General features: G+C 45.0%; 1 protein-coding gene across 5 annotated transcripts in view; it reads left to right on the top strand.

Moving 5' to 3' along the window:
- The window catches only part of Ankrd29 (ankyrin repeat domain 29), a 59782-nt gene extending 46346 nt beyond the window's left edge, over window positions 1-13436 (top strand). For all 5 annotated transcript variants that reach the window (XM_052741545.1, XM_052741541.1, XM_052741544.1 and 2 more), the window contains 4 exons: window positions 3093-3191; window positions 4447-4542; window positions 6130-6228; window positions 11178-13436. In XM_052741545.1, coding sequence (XP_052597505.1) covers window positions 3093-3191; window positions 4447-4542; window positions 6130-6228; window positions 11178-11285 — 402 coding nt within the window. In that variant the 3' untranslated portion in view covers window positions 11286-13436. The remainder of the gene's footprint in view (window positions 1-3092; window positions 3192-4446; window positions 4543-6129; window positions 6229-11177) is intronic.
- Window positions 13437-14902: the final 1466 nt, after the last annotated feature.

The raw sequence follows: 14902 nt of genomic DNA, 5'->3' as shown, positions 1-14902 counted from the left end.
GTTCTCAGAGATCAGGCTATCACTCAGGTATCAGAGGAGGGGTTGGGGAGACTCCTTCCTGAATCTGTGCTGGCCTCTCTGGTTCTCAGGTGTCTGCACTGGTTCCTAGAGGTCCCTATGGTCCTTCCTAGATACTGGCTCCGCATTGACGCTACTGAGTGAAGTCATTTCTGTGTCCTTGTCTTCTCAACCTCAAACGTACTTCAAGCCTCTCTTCCCTTAGCACTTCCAATTTCTTGGATAACCAGATGCTAGGTGGCTATGGATCGTAGTTTTTGGGGGAATCTCTCAGGTACCCTGTGGCCCAGACAGCTCCCGTCAGCAATCCTGTCCTCACTTCCAGGCACTAGCCTAGAACAGAACTTCCTTAAGGCATTTTCCGTTTTCTTGAGTTCTGCTCTATGAAAACGAGAAAATTCCCTTTCCACCTGAAGCTCCCAGTGTTCTGTCTAGGTGTTTGTATCACCTAGCTACCTACCCCTGTGCCCTCCACACGCCAGAGTCAAGCCAGGAAGGAGGAAACATGAGTCCCTTCCCTGTCCTGCTTCTTCCTGACCTACAAAGGCTTCCTGCTCTCCAGTTGACAGCCTTGGGGTCAAATTCTTCCCCTTCCTCCCTTTCTATTATCTCACCTCCTTCTCAGCCTTGGGAAAATCTTGTATAATATTAGAGGGACCAGCCTTAGTATTATACATCCCAGGGGCTCAGGAGAGAGAACTACTAACGACGAGGACTATTTTCAGGAAATAGAATCTCAGCACACCGAGCTCTATAGTCCACTTGCTTTAATTCCTCTGGCATAACATCCTTTATACACAGCTTCAGTTCTGTTCTCATGCCTAGCTCCTAGCTCTCTTGCCTGATTTCTCTCTACACTTGTCTAAGTTCTATCTTAATTCTCTCATCTTAATTCTGCCTCATCTAGGTCCTTTTCATCTTGTTCTTACTTAGCTAGTACTTCCCCATCTGGCTCTTCCTCATCCTCCATCTCATTCCTCTAGTACTCTCTTCTAGCCCTTCAATCTAGTCCTTCCCCATCTCAGTTTGTTCCTCTCAAGTTCTTACCCGGCTAGTTCTTCCATTCTCTTTTCTCTTCTCTGTCTCATGCCCTGGAAGTCCTGGTATATAAAGCCAGGCTTCCAGGGTCAAAGGGAGGGGTGATAAGAATCACATTGAGAGGCAATAAACATTAATTATCATTTGCAATCCCAAAGGGAAGTGACCAATGGGGAAATGAATTAACTAAAGGCTAAATTCAGATAATATCTAAGAAGAGGGAATCTTATGTGCTCAACTATAGTCTTAAACATGATTAGTAGAAAATGTTAAGAATCTAAAAGTTGCTAGGTCAATGGCATAAAATAAAACTGTCTTCTTTATTCCTGTGGCTCCTATCTGTCCAAGCTATCTGCTGTTTTTCTGCAGGGTGGGGGAAAGTGTGCTCAGTCGCTAGGCAACCTGTGTATAGGTAGATGCCTCTGGTGATAGTTAAAGGGAGATCTGGAACTAGAGGTAAGATTTGGGAAAGGAGGAAGTAAAGCTTAATTGGCACATCCGCCAGGCCTTCTCAAATGGGTAGCCTGGATGCTTAAGTCTGTTCTTAGAGAGTACAGAGGTATCTCTGATAAGGTACTTTCCTCCATCTGGGGATGGACCTGGCCGGATGCTGCCAATGATGATAATTACAGGGAGGCTTGAACTGGGGTTCTGGCTGAGCATAGCTGTCAGCACAGAAAGTTATCTAAATATTCCTAGAAGTGGTTAGGTAAGGAGTTAAACGTCTATAAAGTCAGTAAGGATGTAAGAAAGGAGGGTCTGAGCTAAATTGTGTAAAGCTATTACTTAACGTCCACCTGACCTAGGCAGTGTCTCCTTGTGGAATTTATCTTAAATCAGGAGACTTGCGTGTGGACTGTTATTACTGCTAGTCCTTGAAAGTGGCCAAGGGAGATATCTGATTCCAGAGAAAGCCTTTCCTGAGGCTGTTCTCCAAATACCTTGAATGTGTATGTCCAGAGAGTGATCAGTCCACACTGTTAGCCCTTCTTAGGGAAAAGTCAATTGGGAAAACTATGAAGGCACACATGATTTTCATAACAGAAGACAGCTGATATATAACAAGCCAAGTAACACCAAAATCTCCTTGGAATTTGTCTTCCTCTGGAGGAAATCCTTGATCCCTCCAGGTAGTGACTTTGTCATAACCAGCTGAGTTCTTATGATATATTCCTGTGGCCCGCAGCAGGTAAAAGGGTGTCACCCAGCAAATACTGTACAGGAAATGTTACCCTAATGTCCTGTTACACTAGTTTGGGCGTCCATTCCTAGGAAAAGCATTGCCTTCTATATAAGTCTATGCTTCCTTAAAGCATGGGAGATTTGGGGTACCAAATATGAAAGTAAATGAAATGACCCACCTCAAAAGAAGCTGCCCACTCTTCCATGCTAGACATGTGCTGGCAGGATGCACTGCCTCATTCTAACACAGAAAACAGAGAAGTAGATCGTCTGAGGGGAAAGAGACAGCTGCCTCATTGCTAGGGGAGTTCAGAATGTGGTGCATCTCGGCTGTCCTTGAATAAGGGTCCCACAGAACCTTCCCCAGCCTGTTTTAGGCCCTGACATCAAAGGCCAGACCTATGGGGATGTGTCTTGGTTGGTAAAGTGCTTATTTAGCACGCAGGAAGCCTTGGGTTCAATAGAGTACTACATAAAATGGTATGGTGGCACATGTGTGATCCCAGCATTCAGTAGGTAGAGGCAGGGGCTCAGAGGACCCTGGTCATCCTCAGCTATACGGCGAGTTTTCTTCCAACCTAAAATGCACAACATCCTGTCGCTAAAGAGAAAAGGAAAGACTGTATTAGACAAAAGTTTGTCATGAACAGTTGCAGGGTCCTGCCTGCCCAACGCCATTCTGTGGCCTGTGTTTACTGGACCTCCTTCTCCCTGCCTTCCTCTAAGGTGCGCAGAACAGCTGGACAGGGGATCTTCTCCGGGGTTTTTTTGGACTCAGAGAGATCTGGTGTTCCTGAGGTTCTGGGATGAGTGAGTGGAACCCCTGTCACACTAGGTTCCTCCTTTTCCCACAGGATGGAACTGCGCCGCTGTGGATCGCATCCCAGATGGGCCACAGCGAGGTGGTGCGCGTGATGCTGCTGAGGGGAGCTGACCGTGACGCTGCACGCAACGTGAGTAGACAGCCCACCCCCTCCAGCCCCGACTGGGCTCAGATGTGACCCCCGAATGTGTTATTTACCACTCAACTGGGCTTCCAACCTCTATCTGCTCTTTAGCAGGGAAACAGTCAAAGTCCAATTAAGTGGAAACTTCACAAGTGTTGTGCCTCCCCCCTCCTCCATCTGAGATGACTTCTGGGGAGGGGTACGGTTTACTTGACCTCGTGCATGCAGGGGACACGCAGGATCTATGGAGTGAGTTCAGGCAGAGCCCACTGTTGGCTGCTGCCCTCGCCACTGCTGCAAACCCTGGTGCTACATCCCTCAAGCAGCTGCTCCACACACTCGGCTTCTGAGGGTTTGCCCTGAATCCTGCCTGCCTGCGCCAGCTGCAGGCCCATAGGAAGGAGAGCGACTTGGAAAGATTCTCCTGGCATTAGGTTGCGAGCCGTGTGTCGTGTGTCTGATGTACCTTGTGCCTTCTCTTGTGCCGCTCCTGGTTGCCTATCAAGTCTCAGAAAAGGGAAATCTGGAGGCCCTGTTCCTGGCCTCCCCCCTCACCATCGTCTTCCTGTCGTCTCGGAAATTAGAAGAGAGAAATCCCCCATCACACCCTCCTCCTCCTCCTTCCCATTCCTGATGAGCTCTACAGGCAGACAGAAGACAGCTCAGAAGTGGTCCTCCAGACACAGTCATTGGTACAAGCAGGAAATGCTAATGATTTGGAAACGGTCCTCCAGACACAGTCGTTGGTACAAGCAGGAAACGCTAATGATTTGGAAACGGCTCTCTTTGAGCCAAAAAAGATGGATTTTTAAGTTTGTCTATAAATCTTTTAAAAGATTAATCAATTATGACCCATTCCTCCTGCAACCCCACCAGCATACATAGGCAATAATGCACAGGGCGGGTAAAGTCAAGACTGCGTGTATTTTTAAGGCAGTAAATGTGGTTCAATAACATGAATCATTAAAGGCGGTTAAGCAATTTCCACTGTCATGAACAGCAGGAAGGGCTCCTGGGTCCATGATAACCTTAAAATGTGGTCTTGAAAACCCTCTCGTCCCTGATGCAGTGTTCTCGGGGACTGGAGAAGCATCTGACTCACCAAACGCAGGCTCCTAAGGCAGCACAGTCACCCACTGTGGATGATATCCTCGCATGCAGAGTTATCGTCTAATGTGCCCTAACCTGCCCTAGATGGAGACATGGCTGATTAGCCAACACAATGTATGTTAATAATTAACTCCCATGCCCCCTTCCTCAGGACGGCACTACAGCCTTGCTGAAGGCGGCCAACAAAGGGTACAATGATGTCATAGAGGAGCTGCTCAAATTCTCACCTACTCTCGGTATTTTGAAGGTAAGACCTAAAAAGAAGTTATGCCATTCTGTCAAAAAGAGAGACAAGTTAGCCAAGACATTGGTGACTGAGGTAGAATTGGATTGCCATTAGCTCAGTGGAAATGGGAAGATGGGAAAGAGAACACTCTCCTAATAACCAGTTTTTCTGGAAAAAAATAGTATCATTGACACTAAAACACGCAAGTAAACTATTGATATCATTTGGAAGATTTGTACGATCAAAAGAGGACATGTCTTTCTTTTCATCCCCGAGGGAAGACCCACTCTTCATGGTTAGCTTCAGTGTAAAATTCAAACATCTGGGAGCCTTAGAAAATGGGTCTTCCTGGAGACTTAGAGACGCTTTGTTAAGTGGGAATCATTTGGGATGGAAGTATGTCTGTGCTGCAGTGGATGTAGCATAGTCAGCAAGATGGCATGAGGCACCAGATGCACCCGGGCTGTGTGGACCTACAGTTCCTGTGCAGGTTCTCAATTCTGCCATCTCAGAGGAGCCAAGAAAGTGACAGCAGCAAATGAATGTGGCTGCCATCCAGAGTTTTAATTTATGGGTATAGAGTGATGAAATTTCACATCTGGGCATGTTACAAAATGTTCTTAGTTTTCAGGACATATGAAAAAAGAGGCAGTGGACTAGGCTCCACCCGTAGGGGTCAGTTTGCTGACTGGAGGAAGCATTTACTCTCCTGTTTTGTTAAATAAAGGACACCAAGTCTTTTCTAAGTTGACGCTGTGGCTTAGCAGTTCGGAGGCCGTGTCCTCAGGACCCATCAAGACATGCAAACTCCTTGCCCTGGAATGACCCCATAACTACCATGTCCACACTGGAAACATTCTGTCTGCCCTTCACACTTTAGACCCCATTCTTGCTGATGCCTAATCAAGAATGGCAATGCTCAGTATGTCAGTCCCCGTCTCCTCCGACTGAGATACCTCCAGTCTTCCGCGAACTTGGGAATCGGGAAGTAACTTCTTACAATCATTTGGAAACAAGGATTTATCTATGAAAGTGAAACAGCTTTCAGCTGAGCTTGGCAGTGTCTACTCATGCTTCACACACTTCTTTCCGCCTCTTTGTTAGCTATTCCATGCATGTTGTCTGAGACTTAGACGTTTGAGCTAGTGCCGGCTTAGTGAATTAGCGTTCGAAGTGTGGGAGCAACCAGAGAAAGGCTGCTTTGCTACAGGTTTTTCCAGACATTTTTTTTTTTTTTTACTTTTACCAAATCATGGTGATTATGAGTCATCAAGTAGGAAGCCTAGCTTGCATTGTAGTGCTGTTTATAGATATCTGTGCCCTCTGGAGCCAATGTCTGCACCCCATTCTTCTGTAAATTTGGTTATAATATCTTCCCTTCCCCTCCCTGTATAGTATATGGCTATACATCTAGCCATATACCACATAGCTGTGTATCTGAGGACACTGTAGTAGGTACGGATGTGACTTTGAAAAGTATGAGGAAAGATACAGAGGTGTACGACTGTGTTATTCCCATCGCATCTCTCAGATGGTTTGTGATGAAAGCCAGGCAGAGCCTGAGGGCTGTGAGCTCAACTCTTGACACACACTCTCATTTTCTCTTAGAATGGGACGTCGGCTCTGCATGCCGCAGTGCTCAGCGGAAACATTAAAACAGTTGCGCTGCTCCTGGAAGCTGGGGCAGATCCGGCCTTGAGAAACAAGGTACCCACTCAACCCATCCTTTAACTACACTGGGCCCCTGTGCAAAGAGACTATCTCTTCATAAGGCAAGACAAGCATCTCTCAGGCTCCTGTCTCTATTTTTATAGTTATACACAGTAAGGGCAGGACTACAATTACAAATTATTCCTAGTCAATGCATTTAGACCCAGGGAATTTTGCTAAAAATCCTATATCATCCATGGCTTTCTTTAACCATTTACTCATATAAAATGTGCAAACATTAGGGGCAGCGATGTATCTTAGTTGGCAGAGTGCATGCCTAGCAAGCAGGGTTCCCCAGTCACATAAACCGGCAATGGTAGTGCATGGCTCTAATACCAGCATCCAGGAGCTGGAGGCAGGGGATCAGAGGCTTGCAATGGTGTGGCTTCCTGATAGGAGGAAAGAGGTAGTCATTATGGGGAGTATGTACTCTAAAAATGTCATTGTTGGAAGCCTATGGCCTTCCCTGTAAGTCAGATGTTTATATCTTGAGAATTAGTAATGTACGCTTCGTGGCTTGGTCAGGAAAATGTGATTTATTTTATCAGCAGGATTGCATGTCTGTTCTAACACCAATCCATATTTTTATTATCCTAAATCCTTGGATTAGACCAAATTTGGAAGTCAGCGTCTACAACCACAGCAGAAAGATTTGTCTTGTACTTCCTCTTACTTGATGTCTGCTGGAGTCATCTTTGTGTTAAGTGGAAGTTAAAAAGAAACCCATTAGGATTGGTGTTGTATTTTGATTGCTGTTGTTGTGATAAAAAATTAACCCATCAAAAAGCAATCTAGGGAAGAAAGGTTCATTTTAGCCCTGGATCCCCTCACAGCGGAGAAGTCAGGGTGGCAGGACAAAAGGCCCAGTGACATCACACCCACGCCAAGAACACACACAATGAGTGCAGTCATATGTCGCATCCAGCTCCCTTTCTCTGCTCTGACACAGTCCAGGACCCAAACCCAGTGGGTGGGTCTACCTCAGTTAATCCAGTTAAAGAGAAGTCTGCGACAGGCTGCCCATAGTCCAACCCGATTTAGCAATCTCTTGTTGAAACTCTCTTCATGGGTGACTCTAGGTTGTGCAAGGTTCACAATTAGAACTAACCATCAAAGCTGGAAAGGTGACTTGGTTATTAAGAGAACTTGCTGCACAACTGTCCGAACATGAGTCTGGAGCCCAAAACCCATGCAATGAGCTGTCATGGTGTTGCATTTGCATGTAACCCCAGCCCTGAGGGAAATGGAGACAGAGGACTGCCGGGTTTTGCTGGCTGCCAGCTTAGCTGAAAACCATAAGCTCCAGTTTCAGGGAGAGACCCTGTCTTAAAGGAATAAGGTGGAAATTGATAAAGGACAACAGCCTCCTCTGACCTCCACACCGCGCACACACACACACACACACACACACACACACACACACACACACACACACACACACACACCCACCATTAAGAAGAGCCAAAGAAACAATGTACCAGGTCAAGGCTCCCACTCATTTACCTAGCACACAGAAGAGCTGTTTCCTCGTTCCTGGAGAGTCAGCTGCTTGCAGAAAGCTGTTCTGTTATCATCTCTGCCTATCTTTCCCAGATTTGTTTTCCCTTAGCTGGCCTGGCTGGTTGATAAGCCAGCTCAAGTCACAACTGCCTCTCTTTTGAATCTTATCTCTAGACTTTGTACATGGAACTCTTAAAGAAATCAAACTTTGGTGGTGAGCTATCCAGGACTGAGTTAAGACTAGGAACCCTGCTAATACCCTGATACAGAAACTGCAAAAACAAAACAAAACAAAAAACAAAAACAAAAAAAAAACAAAACCATTTCCCACTGTGCCACTGTGTCCCCTTAATGGGCTAACTGCGGCATAATGGTCATGAGTGACTTCCAGAGGACAAAATGCTGAGCTTTCACCCTCCCTGAAGGACTTGAACTTATGTGTGGAGGCTCATACTCCAGAAAGCCTCACGGTCCTAGGAATCGCTGCCAGGGAAACCGTCCCTGTCCACCAAACACCACGAGAAGCCAGCCTCTTTAATCACAGCCCCAGAAGCAAGGCAGTAGGAGTCTAGCAGCAACCCGGAAGTCTTCAAAGAGATTTTTGCTGTTGTCTGTCTCCTGCATCCAGGGATTTCCTTGAATCCCTGAACGGTCACTTTTGTAATCAATCATCATTTTTATTTGAATTATTTGTTTTGTGCATATGTGTGAGAGAGTGTAGACACATGTACTGCAGTGTGTGTGGAGGTCAGAGGTCAACCCTCTGGATCCATTCTCTCCTGCTACTTTGTGGAACCCAGGGATTGGTCCGGGGATTGGTCCGGGGATTGAACTTGACGGGAAGCCTCACGTAGTTCTTCTGCCGCTGAGTCACTCACTGGACCCAGTTGTTTTATTTGGAAGAATGGCACTTGGGGCATGAGAGCTCACCAGTCCAGAAAGTCTTTCCTGATGAATTAGGAGCATTTTAATGAATGCGACTTTTGGATATGGCATGAAGAAATGTGCCAAAATTTGCACAAGCTGTGTGGCTGAGTAAGCTAATGTGTTCCAAGTGTTGTGACTAACGCTAGAACCTGTAGATTTCCATGTAACAAAGTACAAAGCCATTCATGGTACATTTCTGGATCCTACATGGCTGTTAATGAGAAATTTGGCATGGTGGCACACACCTGTAAATCTCAGTACTCAGGAGACTAAGGCAGGAGGATTGTGGATTCTATGCCATCCTCGGCTACATAGCAAGACCTTTTCATCAAAAAAAGAAAAAACCCACAGGAAGAGAGAGAGGAGAGGATTGAAAGGGGAGAAGAAGAGAGGGGAGCAGGGAGGGGAGGGGAGGGGTCCTTTGACACTAATCCTGGAGAGACCTGAAAAATGTCTACTCACCCCAGAGAAGAAACTGACAACGGATAGAAGTAATGATGCCACAAAAGTCCAACCTGGTGAGCCAGAGTCTACTGGGTTACTTACAGGAGTATAGGTGAGGGTTGTCTACAGGGTGGGGAAGACTGTGTTACCCAAAGTCCGCCCTAGCATGGGTGAAGGCTCAGAAGGCCAGAGCCCTGGCGCCCTCCGCTTGACTGGCAGCCGTCCTGGGGGCTGGAGGATCTCTTCCCTTCAGAGTCCTTGGTGGAGAGAGGGGCCTCCTGTAAGTTTCAGGGACTTGATGAGATTTTGTTTACTTCCTGCTTTAGGGAGCTTCCTTTTAGAAATTCGTGAGTCTTAGTGAACTTCCTTCCAGCATGGTAACTGCTACAGAACTGGAGGAGAGGGGAGAAAGGGCAGGGCAGGGAGGGAGAGGCAGAGGAAGGGTAGAGAAGAGCAGAGGGAGCCTGGCCAGCGCTGGCGTCCTATCGAAGATGTCTGCCCTGGTCTGTGGGGATGTTAGAACACTCCTCCCTTCCCAACCACCCATCAGTGTGCAGCTGAATTTCCATCCCGTGCTCCATCCAAGACATCACCATAGCCTGCGTGTAGAGGCAGACCGAAGAGTCCAACTGTCCTCTGTTGAGCTCCATACTAAAGAAATGTGTAAGGCCGGCAAGCAATTCTACATTCCTAAGCCTTTTGTTTTTGAAAATGCAGTTGTTGTTTTTCAGAAATATATTTTACATACCAACCTGTAGTGGATTTATCAACTAAGAAATGTATTTTTCAGCTTTCATTTCTAGGTTAAAAAACATACTAGAGTGTTCCATAATATTTAAGAGTATAAAATGGTCCTGAAGTCATGGAAGTTCAAGAATTATTTTCTTTGTGACACGTGCTGCCTGTGGGAGAAACTAGCTCCCGAAATGCTTGATGATGTGTCTCAGCGGGTGACACAGTGATCAGCAGACTGATAACTTGCAGGGAGGGTCCCGTAGGGGTTATAACCACAGACACTGTGCCTTCCTGGCTGTGTGGTAGGCTCGGAATGCTTCCTGACTGTTTTCTCTTCAGACACACCTGTCTTATTGCAACATGCCCATCCTGCATATGAAAACCAGGAAGTTGATTTATTTCATAGAGGCAGAGAATAAAGATGGTTTAGACAGAGCTCAGAGAAAGGAGGAGGGTGAGAGTCCAGGCAGGTCAGACACCAGATACTAAATACAGTTGGTAGAAGGAAGGAATTGTAGTCACACAGCAGGTGATGTCGTTTATAATGATTTATTGTGTATTTTATAAAGAACTAAAAGATGTTCAAAGCTTCCCTAACGAAGTAACAATGAATATCTAAGGAAATGGAGATGCCAACCACCCTGATTCAATCAACATGTTTCACATCTATGTATCAATTATCACACTGTACCCCATAAATATATAAATATGTACAAACAAAAATAATAAATGAGGGGCCAGAGAGGCGGTCAGGCAGGTAAAGGTGCTTGTCAACAAGTCTGATGACCTGAGTTCAAGGCCTGGAACTCAAGGGGTGGAAGGAGAGAACTGACTCACCCACAACCCACTGTGGCATGCACTTGAGCAAGCAAGCACATACACACCATGTCACTTTTAAAATTAGAAAAAGAGTTATAAAAAGTAATACATAAATTGGAATGTGGCCGGAAAAAAATCCCTGTCTTGAGTCCTCCCTATCAGACAAACCACCTCATTTAATAGACTAAGTATAAAAAAATCAAATACCTGATTCATTCAACAAGGATTAGATGTGCTGGGCATTGTACTGAGAGTGGAGACACAATGATTTGTAAGACATAGGCCCTGCCCTGGGAGCCTCTGTATAGTAAAGATTTGCTAAGTGCAAAGTTAATGTTGAGGTGAGAAATAGCAGGTACCACTTCTACATTAAGAGGAGGCCCCAGTTCCCTACTAGAACACAGTAAGTAATGGAGCTTTTTCACTTCTAAAGGGCAAAGTGTGGGGTCACCTGCCCCCCTTGAACCCCTAGAACCACACCAGTGAGCGAATTCACTCATGGCCATCTCATCTTCTTTCAGGCCAATGAGCTTCCAGCAGAACTGACCAAAAATGAGCGCATACTGCACCTCCTGAGAAGCAAAGAAGGACCTGGGAAGAACGAATTTGGATCCATCTTAGATAGATAGAAATTTAAGCCACGTTGTCGGGAAAGAAATATTTCTTAACAAGGTTGGAAATTCTTGAAGAAAGAATGTCCACCCTGTGGGTTTGTGCATTGTGCACTAAATCAAGGAAGGGCTTGGGGTCCACTTCCCCTTACTTACAGTGGGCTTCTCACACTGCCCTGTAACTTGGCCCCCGAGGACATGGATATTTACAGATTTCACAGAAACTTATTATGAATATGCTAGTGTGGGTCTCTCAGTTAAACTTGGTGTTTGCCATGGTTTTAGTGCTAAAAAGTGGAGACAAAGGCTTTGTTCTTTAAGAGTCAAAGATTGACCATCAACAAATCAATGCATTTTTGCTTTTGTGTTAAATGTAGCTATGCTAAAATACATTGCATCCATCAAAGTTGTGTATGTCCCTTCAGTATAAAATATTTTCTATCAACTGAAGATCATAGCCATGATTATTGTGACCCGATGACACCTAAGCATTCATTAATTAAGATCCACTTCTGACATCCCACTATGTGCTACTCAAAGGTGAGCCATTGACGCATAGAAAAGATAAACTATAGTTGTTGACAAAACCTCATCTTATTCGTGACATGTAAGGTCACAGTCTCTTAGTCGACATTGTCGGTGTATGAGGAAACCAGTGGAAACCTGAAAATCCTGAAGCTGCAAACCACAAGTCTCCTTGAGCTTGGATTTTGGTTGTTTTGTCTGGAGTCCATCTCCCGGGCCACAAGTGAGTCCATAATATGCTGTGGAATCTTGTTTCTAGCAGCAATCTCTAACACACTGACTTTGAGCTCACTGGACAAAACATGATATACATAAGTACTGTTGCTGTTACTGTTACTACTTGGGAAGGAGTACCCATAGTAAAAGGCATTGTTAGTATTTACCAAGTGCTCATAATGCATATTCATGGGTGAATTGGTTCCAAAAAAGAACCCCAAGTTTACTGAGAGTTTTTTTGAGGGCCTCTAAAGTTGATGTCCAATGCCCTTCAATGGTGTCTAACTGCTTCTGTCGGTGCCTAGCTGCACACACAGACATCAAGCTGTCTTCTACGATGCACCATATGAAACAGTGTTCGTACTTCTCATGTTTAAACACATATCCAATGCCCTTGCTCATGTTATGCTCCAGTTTCCAAGCAGTAGTCTCTATGTAGAGTCATCTTAAGATGGAGGGAAAAGTAGTCCTAAATTAGTTTTGCTTAATTAACATGCAGTGGTACCAGATGCATTACCTTTAAGTCAGTAAATGCCAGAAGGAAACTTCTGAAATTAGAAGATAGTCTCTTAAAATTGTTTATGATAATGAATGAGGAGATATTGATAAATGTTGCTAACAAAGCCGGTAACAAACAGTGCACACAGCTCTCAGAAAAGGGTAGAGCCTGACGGCTGTGCAAAATCCCCAGGCTAATTTTGAGATGCACGATAAGAAAGCTGTGTGTTGCCAGAACACCAGACACAAATATTTTGGTAGCTAAAGATCAGTGCCAGCTTCTTCAGTGACAACCTCTCATTCAGCAAAGTTATACAAATACACATTTCCCCCTTGGGAATTTTGAAATGCTGTGTTTGACTTGAAGAAGAAAATGATGTGGACTTAAATTCTTTGCACTTTATTTAGCCCAGAACCAGTTGTTCATCACTGAGCAAGACAAAGGAGAAGTGTAGGTACCAACATTAAAACGCCAGAAGATAGTATCAGGAACTGCAGGTTTTCACTAAAACATGTTGGCATTGGCCTGTCCCTCATAGGAACTATTTTAGGGCCATGGAATTAATTCAGTATCTTTAGCAATACTTAATAAAGACCTTTGTACTGTAGGAGACGGGTATCTGGATTAGCATTTGATCTAGATGCAATTATGATGTTATTATCCATGGCAGGGAAGCTGATCAAGAACTCACCAAAGACTGAATGAAATGTCTGTTATTTCAGGAACCATGCTTCAGTTTGCACACGTGTAAAGGACTCTTACTTTATATTAGTCTCATTAACAATTCACTGTTCATCCAAAGACTTAACATGAGCAGTTCCTATGCAAATAACCTGTTTAACTGCACTACGAAAGTTTGCAGCTACATGTATCTGTTTGACAACACATTCCATGTTATACTTCAAATAAAGTTAATGCACTTCCCAATTCGCCTTTGCTGCTTTTTCCCTTTCTTTAAACAGTTCACGTGTTATTTCTGTGGTTTTTAAACCCTCTTTTATGTTTACTGTTTGTGGAAACAGCAGTGCTCTTGGAAGTCAGGGAACAACGTGCAAGAGTATTCTCTTCTTCCATTGTGCAGGCTCTGGGAATCGAACTCAGGTCCTCAAGCTTGGCAGAAGGTACCTTTACCACTGAGCCACTTCACTGACCCCTGTGTGATTTTGAATAGACTAAAATTTCAGAGTGAGTAATTGAACTCTGCTGGTAAGTAGATTAAAGTTTGGGATCCCAAATAGATCTTTAAGTGTCATTTCACTAAAGGACTTATGCTATTTATTATTATTTCTACTGTGGAGGAACACTTGTGAGCAATTCCCAACGTTTTCAATTTAAACAAAACTTCCTGGGGTAGTCACTGAAGACACTGAAAATACAAAGTTCCTAGTTCCTGTTGTTATTGTTGGTGCTGCTCCTGGCCCGTCAGCTCTCTGCCAGCTAACTTTCTCTTGTGAAACAGCTGATCAGTTTGCAGAACTTGTACATGAAACATTTGTAGCAGGGACATCAGGAATCTTGAAAAGACCCCTTGTGGCTCTGGCTTTCCTCTGTCCCATCTTCTGTGACAAGAAGCTACATGTCATTACTAACCCTCCCTAGGAGGAAAGGCATGGAGGAAAGAAAGGACTACCCAAAGGCATGGCTGCTTGGAGGGAGGGAGGTGGCTGCAAGTTTGAGATGGGCCTGCACATGGTAGGGATAAGATGTGGAATTCCTAACTGCTTGAGAAGGTGGCTGTAGTGCTGGAATTGGCTGAGTGCCCATGTGGTAACTAGGGGATGCATCACAGGTTAATAAAAAGCTACCATTTGTTACAGGGCACTTTGGTGGTAAGCACTTGATACAGACGATCTCATTTGCCCCCAACGACAACCCTATGAAATAGGTGCTGTTGAAACGATCGGCATTTTAAGGCCAGAGCCTGGGTTCTCAGTCCGAACAAGCCCGACTCAGCCATCCATCCTCAACAAGCCAACTAAAGAAACAAGACAGTGATGTAAGAAAGGATGCTTATTCAGTGGGCCACATTGGGAAGAGGAACACATAAAGAGGCCCTGTGATCCCCCAAGTACATTTGGGGAGTACTGACATGAGGTTTAGGTTTAGATAGAGCCCAGGAGATGTGTATAACTAAACAGCCCTGGCTAAGGTGTAGCCCTGCCCATCACTGACCACCACAGAGTTGTGTGGAGTCACTTCCTGGAGACATCAGAGCTGCAGCCTTTCCCTCCCCCAGCATGGGGTTCCCAAGAAATTCCAGTTCCTTGGGGACCATTGTTTTAATAGTTTGGTAACCAAAGGAAGGGGCACAAGGGCCTCTCTTTAGAACACCTTTCAGTCCTGCTAGGACAGTTACATCGTCACCGTCTTACAGCCGAGAAAGCTGACATCGCGA

This window comes from Peromyscus californicus, unplaced genomic scaffold, assembly GCF_007827085.1.
Source record: "Peromyscus californicus insignis strain IS unplaced genomic scaffold, ASM782708v3 Scaffold_17__1_contigs__length_78620276, whole genome shotgun sequence".
In the NCBI taxonomy this organism is placed as follows: Eukaryota; Metazoa; Chordata; class Mammalia; order Rodentia; family Cricetidae; genus Peromyscus; species Peromyscus californicus.
This window is presented reverse-complemented; position numbering and strand designations above follow the sequence as displayed.